This window comes from Hemiscyllium ocellatum, chromosome 24 (assembly GCF_020745735.1).
Source record: "Hemiscyllium ocellatum isolate sHemOce1 chromosome 24, sHemOce1.pat.X.cur, whole genome shotgun sequence".
Classification (NCBI taxonomy): domain Eukaryota; kingdom Metazoa; phylum Chordata; class Chondrichthyes; order Orectolobiformes; family Hemiscylliidae; genus Hemiscyllium; species Hemiscyllium ocellatum.
In genome coordinates, this window is record NC_083424.1 from 28488768 (window position 1) to 28502135 (window position 13368).

The window sequence follows — 13368 nt, forward strand, 5'->3', positions numbered from 1 at the left end:
CTTCACTTCTGGATTCATGTCATTTTAGATCTTTTCAAAATTTATGGTCTCACGAACAAACTAAAATTTTGCAAAACAAAACAGCAAAAGGCATACAAAAACCAAACACAATATGCAGAAGAATAATGATGCTGTAAAACAAAACAACATAAAAAATATTTGAATTTATAATAAAATTCTAGGAGTTGGAAGCAAGAAATAAATCCTACATTTTGAATCACTAAATGTTCCAATTACACACATAGGCTTTGTTTTTTTTTCTGAAAACTGAGAAACATTCGAAGCAGGAATTATGTAAATTGGTTCTCACCCAAAGTGAGCAGCCCATCTTAAAAACCTCTTTTGTGAATACCATCCAAAACCAGAATATATGGAAGCAGGGACTCAAGAACCTACTCTCCAAAAACAAGGCAAAAGTCTTTGGAACCATCACAAACCTGTTTATAATTAGTAATTTGCAGATTCTACAATTGTGTCAAGAATTAAAACTGTTCATGTTTGCCACTTACGAATAGGATTGGAAATGGTTGAAATTAGTATCTTGCTTGATTTAATTATTAGTACTTGCTCTAAAAACAAAAGGAATTCAATAATTCTTAATGTTGAAGTGTTTGGGGAAAAGAAAATTTGGTTTGTGGGAGCCAGGTACTGGTGGCATTTTGCTTAACTCAATTTAGTTCCTCAAACGCCAACCAACTGTGGCTGAAGTACATGCGACCTACAGAAATTAATTGTACTTACATCAACTCCAGCTTTTAATGCTATGTCCTCTACACAAGGAGGACAAGAGTAGTAGCACTGTGGAACAACATCACACCAAAATCTCACATAATCCTGACTTATTGAAATTTGCCAATCAAATCCTGCAATTCCCTACCCAACACCATTCTCACATGGATCACAGGCGTTTTTAAAGCAGTTGAAGATCCAATTAGGCATAAAGTGGTTACTGCTTCATCAAATTACCCAACAAAAAAAGGGCTCGGAAATGAGGGATGGTGAGATTTTAAGAGTAAAATTAAGCACGCTCACAAGGAACATTCTGTTTCAAAATGAACTAATTCATTCTCCTTTTAATATTCACTGGACTGCCATTCTATATAATAGATACCATCAAATATCATGGTGTATAAACTGATCCAGTGTTTAATACAATGCATCTTCAAGCCTCAAAAGTTATGTTTTTGTATATACTTGGCATATAGGTCAACCATTCCTTTTAGCCACGACAGTGCAATACTAATCTTAAAACTAGTTAGAAGGAGTCAAGCAGATGATATGGACTGTGAAGACATGTGGGATTTTCAGACAATCAAACCCTGCTGGGCAAATGCCAAAGAGAACTGTGTTTTCCAAAAAAACGTATGAAGTATGAAAGTGGTTTCAAGTTATAAGTCATAATAATTGAGAACATATCAACTGAATGTGCAGTAGTGAAGGAATTCGGCATTAATGAAAAGTTGATGCAAGAATGGAAGGAGGAGGAATCCACCCTGAAGTTAGTGCTCAAGACCAATTTTGCCTTGAGAGCAGGAATCAGCCACTACCCTGATCTTGAGAACCATATAGTCATAGAGATGTACAGCATAGAAACAGACTCTTTAGTCCAACTCTTCCGTGCCAATCAGATATCCTAAATTAATCTAGTCCCATTTGCCAGCATTTGGCCCATATCCCTCTAAACCTTTCCTATTCATATACTCATCCAGATGCCTTTTAAAAGTTGTAATTGTACCAGCCTTCGCCACTTCCTCTGGCAATGTGCACTAGCTTTGCTTGAAACAGTTTCCCCTTAGGTGCCTTTTAAATCTTTCCCCTCTGGTCCCTTTTAAACCTTTCCCCTCTCGTCCTCAATCTATGCCATCTAGTTCTGGGCTCCCCAAAACCAGGGAATAGATCTTCTAGGAATATACCTAAAATTTACCCTATTCATGCCCCTAGCGGTTTTATAAACCTCGATAAGGTCACCCTTCAGCCTCCAATGGTCCAGGAAAAACAGCCCCAGCCTGTTCAGCCTCTCCCTATACTCAAACTCTCCAACCCTGGCAATATCCTTGTAAATTTTTTCTGAACACTTTCAAGTTTCACAACATGCTTCCTATAGGAGGGAGACCAGAATCACACACAATATTCCAAAACTGGCCAAACCAATGGTCCCGTACAGCCGCAACATGACCTCCCAACTCCTACACTCAATGCTCTAACCAATAAAGGAAAGCATACTAACTGCCTTCTTCATTATCCTATCTAACTGAGACTCCACTTGCAAGTAACTATGAAACTAATCCAACATCTCTTTGTTCAACAACACTCCCCAGGATCTTACCATTAAGTGGAATGACCTGTCTTTATTTGCTTTTCAAAATGCAGCACCTCACTTTTGTCTAAATTAAACTCCATCTGCCATTCCCCTCCCCAATGGAACATTGGCCCATCGGCCCATCTGATCAAGAACCTGTTATACTCGGAGGCAACTTTCTTCACTGTCTGCTGTTTTCTGCAAACGTACTAACTATACCTCCTATGTTCACATCCAAATAATTTATATAAATGACAAAAAGCTGTGGATCCAGCACTGATCCTTGCGATCGTGGGCCTCCAGTCTGAAAAGCAACCTTGCGCTACCACCATCTGTCTTCTACCTTGGAGCCAGTTCTGTATACAAATGACTAGTTCTACCTTTATTCCATGAGATCTAACCTTGCTAATCAGCTTACCATGAGGAACCTTGTTGAACGCCTTACTGAAGTCCATAGAGACCATGTCCATATAATGGAATGGGTCCTTGAAAATCATCAGAATGCATATCTGATAACATTGAAACCAATACAGATACATGCATTTGTGGGCCAAAAAACAAATTCCAAATTTAGCAAAGATTTCATGACAACAGCTTTAGCCATTTTTAAGAAATAAACAATGTCATGTTGCTGCAGCAGAAGTTGGAGATCAATCAGAGACTACAAAAATGACCAGTTTCTAGCAATTCATCGTTGGGCAGCAGGAAAAACATGATTACTATTATGTCACATCTGCAATATGAAATGCCTCTGAATTTCAATAGGCCCAGCAACTAAACCGTGAAGTGGAAGGGTTCTAAAATAGTTGTTGTGAAAATAACAGGTCATGATATACTTCTCTATGGTACAAACCTGCATAGGTGACTAAACAAATGAAAGTCCATGGTATATTTTAAAGATAAAACCACACCAAAAGTCAAGATCCCTACCAGAGTCTTTGTGCTTGCGCATAGTAAAGGTCAGGTGGATGCAGATAAAGTTAAGTGATGGATTGATAATGCGTAGAATAGGTGCTCAAGTGGTCTACATAAAGAACACATAATATCAGTGTGGGATATACTCAAATCCCATACAAACAGTGGATCGAGAAATAAATAACATCTGTACTGCAGTTATAATAATAGATATAACGATCCCTACTTCAATCTTTGAATGCGTGCCTCAAAAAGACATTCAAGGATTACGCCCATGCAGTGTGGAATAGGTATATGGTTGATGGAGAAACCCTTGATGAACAGTAGATATATATATACAGAACACTCCATTTGGTGTTTTATGCAGATTGGTCATCAGATCATTAAATGCTTTTTATGCACAAACTATCATCAGATGATTTTCAAAAAAAAACACAGATCATCCAATCCAGCGGATGGAGAACAAGATAATTTATTCAGAACGGCTGATTCTAAAACCAAAAACCACAGGAGAGGATATTTACAATGATGCCACAACATAAGTGACTCAGAAAAAATTCAATGAACAGGTTTTAGAACATTTTAACTGTGGTTAAAAAAAGTTGTTTTTTCCACAATTAATTTGTTTAATAAACTGGATCATGTCAATTTAAAATGGCTTTTTTCCTCGCACATCAAAATAACAGTTCACATTTTCTACTTAACCATACATGTCAACCACCGTTCTTGGAAGTTTCATAGATTGACATTTATGGTTGCTTGAAATCAGAGGTTGCAGATACTTAACAACATAACTTTGCTTTGGTATCATTCAACATCATTCTCTGCTAGATAATTAGAGCACAGGTCTTACTTTCATGTACAGAGCTCTGCCTACAGGCATTCAATTGTTATCTGTAGATAACTAATGCAGCTAGGAAGATATAAAATTGAAAATAAAAGCCTATAAATGTCTGAAGAATAATGGTAGGTCAGAAGACTAGGATTTTTTTGAGAAACCAGCAAAGGGTAATTTTTAAAAAGTAAAGGGAGTAATTAGACAATGAGCCAAAACTAAAGAAATGCAAGAACAGACTTATATTATGGAAGATGATTAGAGTAGCTAAAATAAGCATTGGTCCCTTAAGGATGAGACAAAGGAATTACTAACAGGAAACAAGAAAATTACCAATACTTTGAACAAGTGTTTTGTCTCTGTATTGACAGAAGACATGAAAACATTTCAAAAATAGTGGAAAATCAAGGCAAAGATAAGGGATAAGCTTGAAATAATTATGATCCAAGAAAAAACGTACCGAGAAAATTAATGTGACCAAATACAGAGAAGTCTCTGGACCTGATGCCCTAAAATCTGGGTTTTAAAAGAAATGGTTGCAAAGTTAGAAGATGTATTGGTGTAATCTATCAAAATTCCCTAGATTCTGGAAAAGATTCCAAAAGATTGGAAAAATATGAATAGAAGACCTCTACTCAATTCAGGAATGAATTGAATCAAGGGTCTGACCTTGTTTATTGTTGACTAATTTGGATACTATTTAAAAATTGGTTAACATACATAAATTATGAAGAAGGTTCCAAAAGTCCAGAGCGCTATAGATAGGGTAAATGAGTGTGTGAAAACTTTGCAAATGAAGTGTAATGTGGGAAAATATGAGGATGTCCAGTTTGAAAGATGGAATAAAAAAGCAGAATGTCACTTCAATGGAGAAGAACTGAAGAATGCTGCAGTGCAGAGGGAATCATGAATAAATTAGCATCCAGGTACAGAAAATAATTAGGAAGGCAAATGCAATGTTGGCTTTTATTGAAAGAGGAATGGAGTATAAAAATAGGAACATCTTGCCATAATTGTACAGGGCATTGGTGAGATCACATCTAAAGCACAGGGTACAGTTCTGATCTTGTTACTTGAGGAGGGATATACTTACATCTGAAATAGTTCAGAGTAAGTCCGCTAACCTGATTCCAGGATGAGGGAATCATCTTATGAAAAGGTTAAGCTGATTGGGACTGCAATATACAAGGCCAAGTTAGACAGCTATATTTTCTACATGGGTATCAAGCTTTATGGGGACAGCCAGGAAAATGGAGTTAAGGCCAAATCACATCAACTATGATCATTCTGAACAGAAAAGCAGATTCAAAGGGCTGATTGACCTACTCATGCTCCTATGTCCTCTGATTTTATAACCTTCTGATTGTTAATGTGGGTCAGAGCTATCTTCAGGCAGAAAACTCAAGAAGATGAAGATAAAGAAATCTAACATTCATGGGGTAATAAAACATCAGAAGAACAACGTTAAAATGATTTGGAAACTGTTCAAATCCACCACTTCTTCCAGCATATGAATATTACTTTACTGGTGAAACACATCTATAACAAAACCAAGCCAAATTGATAGAAAGTAGTCAATTATATATAAACACATTAACATTTAAAGGCTAATTCAGTGGCATGGCTTTATATACATTGAATTAAAATTTTATAGGTATTGCACAGTTTTCATTTTGCTTAATCTTTTTATTTATTATACATAAATTCATTGAGTGATTAAAACATGTTGTAATATGGTACTTTTTTAAGATTGCAATAATACTGCATTACTGTTTTGAGATCATTCGCCATACACTGACCTATATGAAAACTCAATAATGGGCTTGCATGCACATGTAGACAATTCTCCCAGTTACTGTTTTTATTGAACATTTGAACATGAATAATGTTTTCCATAAGTTTACGAAGCACACAGGCAATATAATTAGTCATAGAGATGGACAGCACAGAATCAAACCCTTCGGTCCAACTTGTCCATGCTGACCAGATATCCCAACCTAATCTTGTCCCATTTGCCAGCACTTGGCCCATATCCCCTATATCCTTGTTATTCATATACCCATCCAGATGCCTTTTAGATGTTGTAAATGTATCAACCTTCACCACTTCCCCTGCCAGCTCAAGCGCTACCCCTTAGGCCCCTTTTAAATCTTTCCCCTCTCACCCTGAACCTATGCCCTCTAGTTCTGGACTCCCCCACCCCAGAGAAAATCTCCTCATGATTTTATAAGCCTCTGTGACATCACCCTTCAGCCTCTTTTGCTCCAGGGAAAATAGAACAAGCTTATTCAGTCTCTCCTTATGGCTCAAACCCTCCAACCCTAAATTGAATGCTTGCAATTTTTAAAAACTCCAGCTCCATACTGTATTGTAGTGATGTACCATATATAGCCAAACTTGAGTGGTAGAACAGTCACATGCCTTGACCTTAGTTCATTCTTAAGTTCAACCTGAACCTGATTTAGAATCATGCTACCAGTTTCCAAAAGCCAGGGCACAGACACAAAAAAAATCCACAAGTGTTAATAGATTGTTGGGTTTTAATTCAGGGGGTTGAAATACAAAAGTGAGAAAGTAATGTTTCGATTGTACTGAGCCTAAGTTAAATCTCACCTGCAATATTGTGCTCAGTTTTGTGCACCAAACTTCAGGAAAGAGGATCAATTATAACTTAAGACAGGAGTTGATCATTATTAATAGTCAAGGCTATCAAGGAATATAGAATATAAAGCAGGCAAATGGAGTTAAAGCATAAATCAGCCACAGTCTAACCTAATGGCAGGATAGGCTTAAGGGGCTGAATAGCCCATACCTGTTCTTTTAATTATGCCAAAACATACTCAAAACCAACCTGTACAATCATAACAAATAATGTAACGATTGTATATTAACTTGCAACTTCAAATTTATGTATATAAACAACACGAAAGCACAAAACAGAACAATACTTCAAAACTTGTTATATGACTGATCAAGATAAAAATGATAGAGGTGTTTCCACTGAAGCGCACTCACAATTACTAAAACTCTCATTCAAAAACGATTTTGCAGACTGGACGTTCAGCATTTAATCCTTCAGCCACTAATATGCGTTGTGGAGGCAATATTTTAGAACTATGTCCCTAATTATAACTGAATAAACATCTTTAACTGTCTTACTTTATACATAATACTCAAAGTGACTTTGTCAGTTAATCAAAATCCTGCGTTACAGTTCCTGCACAGAAAACACTTGTAGAATTTAGAAACATTTAAGATATAATTGGCCTTCACTTATGACGGCTAATTACATTAAATGTAATATATTTAAAGGAATCATACTGCAAGCAACAAAATAATTCAACTTTGTACATCGCAAGGTTCACTTACCAACAAATAGTTTTACATCTCTGACACTGAAATCGCTATCTGGTGTTCTGTGGTTAGAAGACAAGAAATTAGAATGTTTAGTCTCAATCTCGGGGTTATGCAAAAAAAAGTTTTGAAACATGATTAAACGTGGGAAAACGAAAGGCTAATCCCCAACCTTCGTCATTACTATTAAAGGCATAGCTATTTGCTTTGTTTGCCCAAGTCGGCGGGGGTTGTATTTTCAGCACTTATTGATAACTTCACATTGCTCGGGTGGGCGCTAGCTTTGCCTAATCGGACGTTTCCAACTCGAACCCAAGATTGAACTCTGGGCTCCAGGAATCCAAAGGCTGCTTAATCGATCGTGTGTCATCCCAGCTACCGACATACAATCACTGACCTATAACTGCTGTGTTAACATGGAGATGTGAATTCAGCATGAATAGAACAAATCTTATTCCTTACATAATTGACTTTCATTATAAGGCGAGGGGTGTGCGTAATGAAATACGATCTTCTGCTATATGCTAAAACACTAAAATTTACAGTATATTAGACAGGGTGTCGGTGACAGAAACAGGTTCCACTTTATTCGGGCCATTTTATGGATCAAGAAAATTGGTGTCAATGTATTCTGCAAATCGTTCTTGTCAACATTTACATCCTCAAAATAAATGTCCGAAATCAAACAACACATCCATGTAATATTTATCGCCATACTTAGAAAAGGGACTATTTATTTGGGAGTTCCTTTTTATATAAAAAGGTACACCTTCAGAATGCAGAGCTCAGCGCCAGATCAACGTGCTTCTTAATAAGTGAGCCAGCGATCATCATCCCTATCTGTTACTATTCTCAACTAAAAAAAAACCTTCGGGAGCTGAGATGTAATGTTAATAACTAACTTTTTGCTGCATCAATTAATGTCTATGCTGAATGTGTCACCTCAGGCCCCCTTGGGTGTTCCAAGGTTTTTCACGTCAGGGAGACGAACATCCTAGTGGCGCGCTTCGATAGTAGACTGCCTTTGACACGATCCTTTCCCAAATCAAATTTAGGATCACTAGAGCCACGGCAGTCTAGATTACAAGTATTTGTTAAAGTCCACATAGCAGCCGCCCCCCCTCACTGGTGATCTGCACCGTAACTTTTACGACAGAGGATGCCAGAACCCGTTCCAGCCTACTCATTCAGTTTTAAGTCAAATTGTGGCCGCTCCCATCCCCGCCAGGCCTCGATTAGATAAATCACATGGATATTGAGGCTGCTGGGATCATGGCTTAGTTTTGACACATCCGAAGATGCCAGTGAGAAAACGCACGGAGTTATCTGTTTTCCTCTCCAGAATCTGATTTTATTAGGGAAATGCCACACTCATGTGTATCCGTGTGAGGGTGTTGTGTACCCGATGTAGTTTTCTCCAGTACTGAGAAGTAGTGAAACTTTTAGGATTGCTGGCTCCGGTGAAAATAGACAGGCGTGAAGAAGTTCCCGTATTTAAATCTCCCTTGGCATTCTTCCATGTGCCTGGTCGGGAAAAGAGTTAATGAGACTATCTGTGTGGATTGAAAGCGTCTAACTCGGAAGGATACGCCACTGGAGATTAAAATTGTCTACCTTGACGGCAGTAACGCCGTTATCATGGTTACTTTATTGCTCTAATGTGGCACGCTTGCTGCAGGAAATGTGGCCTAATCTAGAAATTCATCAAATTATTTAAACCAGAGTGTGAATGATAAAAACCTAACCTTGAAGGGCCTTATGTCATATCTTTCAGCAGGAACTACGTCGAATTCAGGGCATAAGGGAGATTATGTAGGCTGAGAAAGAATACCATAGTTCTGTTAACGTCTCAGACTCAGACTGGATTAAGGTATTTTTAACCAGTATCTGGTGATGAATGAGGTCAACAGAGTTACTGATGTACCAAACACAGACATATCGATGGCATTTGCTGTCAGTGTTTAGGAACATTACTGAATAAATGAAATCTAAACGTATCTAATAGAAAACTTACTTGATTCCTAGACCATCTTTGTCCCTGAAGATAATGGGGACCTTGATAGTCTCTCTCTGCACATATTCAAGGGTAAAATCTGTTGCAACATACAGCAAAACTTAACTTTAGCAGAGAAGCGAGAAAAGTCAACCCAACAATAAGTATAGTTAATCCGAAAAAAAATTTGCAACCGCTGGCATCGTGATGGATCGAACAGGGATTTGCCCAGGATTCTAAATTTGCGCCCTTACAGAACAACCCGAGTTAAAAAAATCAACGTAGCTCTTCCATGTGAATCCGCAGAACCAATAATGTAGCCGCTACTTAACAATGCCTCTCCATTGAACCTGTATTAACGGCCTCATGTTTTATATAAAAAAAAATTGGCAGTGGCTTTGATTCGTTCTCCCGCCCTCCACCCCCACGCATCCTCATGTAACGCTGGCCAAATCCCTGTTGGACCAATTGCTGCAAATACAGACGGTTCAGATAACAATAACATGCAAATTAATTTTAAAAAAAATAAACGATATCAGCAAGTCTATATATAGTTATTTTATTTTGTGGATAGGTTAAGGAAAATTTACAATCCACACAGCCACATACATAATATTACGATTATCCTTTCTCATACCGTTGTATTTTTTAGTAAAATGTTTCAAATTGTTTTCCTGTGTTTCAGACGTCATCTCGTTTCGAAATTGGTTGCACAGCAAATGTTACAAAAAAAATGACTTGGATTATGAGATAATGACGATAGTCGTCAAGCTCTGAAGTCATAGCCTGCCTTCACGGCGGGAAATTCGAGACTCAAACAGAACCCACTGACCAGGCAAGCTGCAGTACTGCTGCTGCAGTCGCAGTCTTGACGTGGATTTACTGTACATTTAAAAACACACCTCTCTTCCAATTCTTACCTTTTCCTTTCATAAAGTGCACGTAACTTGAATTGTATGAGGCAATACTAAGCTTTTCCTCCACATCAAAAGTCCTCATGCTGGCTATGTCATCGTCTGAGAGGTCCTCATTGTCATACCGCCTTCTACAAAATGTGCGCTATAAACAGAACAGAACCAGACCTATATGTAACGCTACACCAGTGTTGAATCCGCAGCCATTTCAAAAAAAATAGATTTCATAATGAAACATCGTATTTGTGTACTGGCTAGGTATTAAATTTAACTTTATGAATGTGTACTTATTTTGATCAGTATCAACACGACCAAAGTTTATATTTGCATATGGGACGCACGCATTGAATGTTGCAACAGGACGTACTTCATATACAAACACTAGTATTGTACTAAGTACTCGGATGATGAATTGGAAGTATCTTTTTAACATCATAAATCGACCTGATAAATCGATCAATTTAAAGAAATTTACGACTCGTATTTTAATGACAGCCATCCCACCGCGGTCCTTTCATAGATTTGCAATTTAAACGTGTTTATGTGCATTTTCTTTCCTTAAGATCACAAAAAACTGCAATGGTTGAAACAATTTCATAACGTGGTCCAGTTTTTAAAGCATGATTTTGTATATAGTTTGCATTAGGCTCCCGCTGAATTCAGCACTTTTCAGACCTGCTGTTATATTATTGGACATTTGTTCAAGTCCGAGAAGAGATCAAATCTTAACGTGAAACCTCGATGCAAATGATGTGGGAATTTGTTGCAATACTTCTGTAAACACTAATGATTTGACCATCTTCGACTAAGTGGGGAGCCCGGTCCAGGCAAACTCGAGGCGAACTTTGCACACAGCAACGTTAAAATTTGAATAATACTGAATTATTTTAATACTATTACATGTGCAAATGAGGGTGGATGAGCTATCATGCAAAAACAGAAATCAAATGGCGAAGTGGAAGTTTCAGGTTCCTCGTTTCTAAGGGGAAAAAAAACTTTTTTTTAAAAAAAAGCGCAAGGGTTTTGTAAACAGGGACAACATTTTGTTTCGTGCCAGATCTCTCGTCGCTAGGCGTCCGATTCAAGCGAATACGAGACCGAGTTTGAAAAGCACAAACACAGTCGTTCGATTTTGGGCTTTCTAGCCTGTCTTATTTTTCCCCTTTTTAAAAAAAACACTCACTCGGAGGAAAGGTGAGGGCAGGAGATTCGGGGCTGGGGGTGGGGGGAATGAATGGATGAAAAAGCTTGAGGGGTGGGCGGGGAAGGGGGGAGAAACTAGGCCGTCGAGCCTGGGTTGTAGGATGGAAGGCGGCCAGCGGGAAGCAGCGCTTCCTCCCGCAGACACTGTAAACACACCAGACCCACTCACTCCAGCCACTTCCCCCACAGCTTGGGGCGGGAGGAGGAGGGGGAAACCCGTGACCATAGGACAAAATAAAAAAATAATAAACGAGAGAAATTGAAAACAAAACGCATTTTAAAAATAAAAGCCTCCCCCACAGCACACACACCCTCCCATTTTCACTCATCTTCAGACTTAAAACAGGAAGTCACTAGCCTTTCACACCCCAAAATAAAAACAAACGAGGCCATTTCAGCTCCAGTCACACGGTGACTGCTCCCCTCCATATCACTAGTAGCTGCATAAATCCTGTCTTTTTAATATGGCATAAAAACTCGTTACGTTACAAAAAACTACAGACCAATCTTCGTCCAGAATCTTTCTCTACATCCATTTTTGAGATAGCATTACTCTAAATCACCAATGCATCACCCAGGATTTTGTGAATCCAAATAACTTTCAGTCACTCTACAGCCCGTGTAAAAAGACACCATTTTTCTATAGGACTCTATTGCATATGACGTCATACACTTCCAAAAGCCAGAAAACACCTTACGTCACGTCGTTAGCCCCTGTCCAATTAAAAAAAATCGGGAATTTTTCTTTCCGTGCACCCCAAATGTGCAAAAATTAAAATAATAATTAAATGCTCTTCCCGCCTTGCAGGTTATTAAAATGCACCTACGCCCCCCCCCCCCCCATTATAGATTGTATGGGGGGGGGAGGGAATGCGTGTTCCCCGCAGTTTTGCAGCGACGGATTGTTGCGATGCAGAGCCGCACGCCACGCACGCACAGCGCCGCTTGCACCACTTCCCTGCAATCATAATGTTAGACAGGCAACCCTCCGACTCCGGAACGGGCCCTCTCGTCCACAAAACAGCAGCAGAGTACCAGGGCTTCCACTGCCCACCCGGAAGAGCCCTTTTCCTTCGCAAGTCCTGTCTCCACCCTAGCTGATAGTCAATGCCGTGTCGCGCGATCTTTCACAAATGCACACCCCGAGGAAGGACAGCGAGAAATACTGAACACCATCGATTCCTACTAGCCGGTTTGAGGTCAATAATATCTCCAGTACTGGGTTACCTATTAATGTTACATTGGATCTGAAATTTTTGATCTTTCCACAATAGAACAGCCCCTCGTCAAATGGCTATTCTCTACGAACGTTAATATATTCAATAAGGCTCTTACATTCTTAACTGTCAGAGGCTCACTCAATATTGCTCGTTTGCTGCCTTCAAACTTAGTTTTAATCGCGAAATTTAGGTAGCACCAGCATTTATTGTCCACCATTAATTGTCCTAAAATAAGTGGTACAGTAGCAAGTTGTTTTACTGAACTGCTGCATCCATGTTACTCCCTCACGACATTAACCCAACAATGAACGAATGACAATATCCAAGTCAAGATGATGCGTGCCTTGGGTCTTGTACGTAGTAATGTTCATAAGTGTTTGCTTGCTCGTTTGTTTTTCTAGAATAGTCATGCGTTTGGGAGGTGTTGTGGAGGTAACACTGGCGAGTTGGTGCAATTCATCTTGGAAATAACTCATGTTGCAAGCATAGTCAAACAAGCAGGCTGCTTTGTCTTGCATAATTAAGACTTGTTAGAACTTCGCTGTTCCAAGCAAGTGCACATTCTAACTTAGGCAATGTACGTATTGGAAAGGTTTGGGGAGTCGGGTATTGAATTACTTGCTCCATGTTTTTCA

At 38.8% G+C, this 13368-nt stretch overlaps 1 protein-coding gene across 5 annotated transcripts in view; it reads right to left on the bottom strand.

Moving 5' to 3' along the window:
- The window catches only part of LOC132827125 (lysine-specific demethylase 2B-like), a 219067-nt gene that overhangs the window by 186269 nt on the left and 19430 nt on the right, over positions 1 to 13368 (bottom strand). For 3 of the 5 annotated variants that reach the window (XM_060843632.1, XM_060843630.1, XM_060843629.1), the window contains exons 2-4: positions 10317 to 10455; positions 9418 to 9496; positions 7419 to 7465 (exon numbers count right to left, since the gene is read on the bottom strand). In XM_060843632.1, coding sequence (XP_060699615.1) covers positions 7419 to 7465; positions 9418 to 9496; positions 10317 to 10455 — 265 coding nt within the window. Of the gene's footprint in view, positions 1 to 7418; positions 7466 to 9417; positions 9497 to 10316; positions 10456 to 12016; positions 12575 to 13368 lie in introns of those variants that run through there. The other 2 variants (XM_060843635.1, XM_060843631.1) reach the window with 2 other exon arrangements.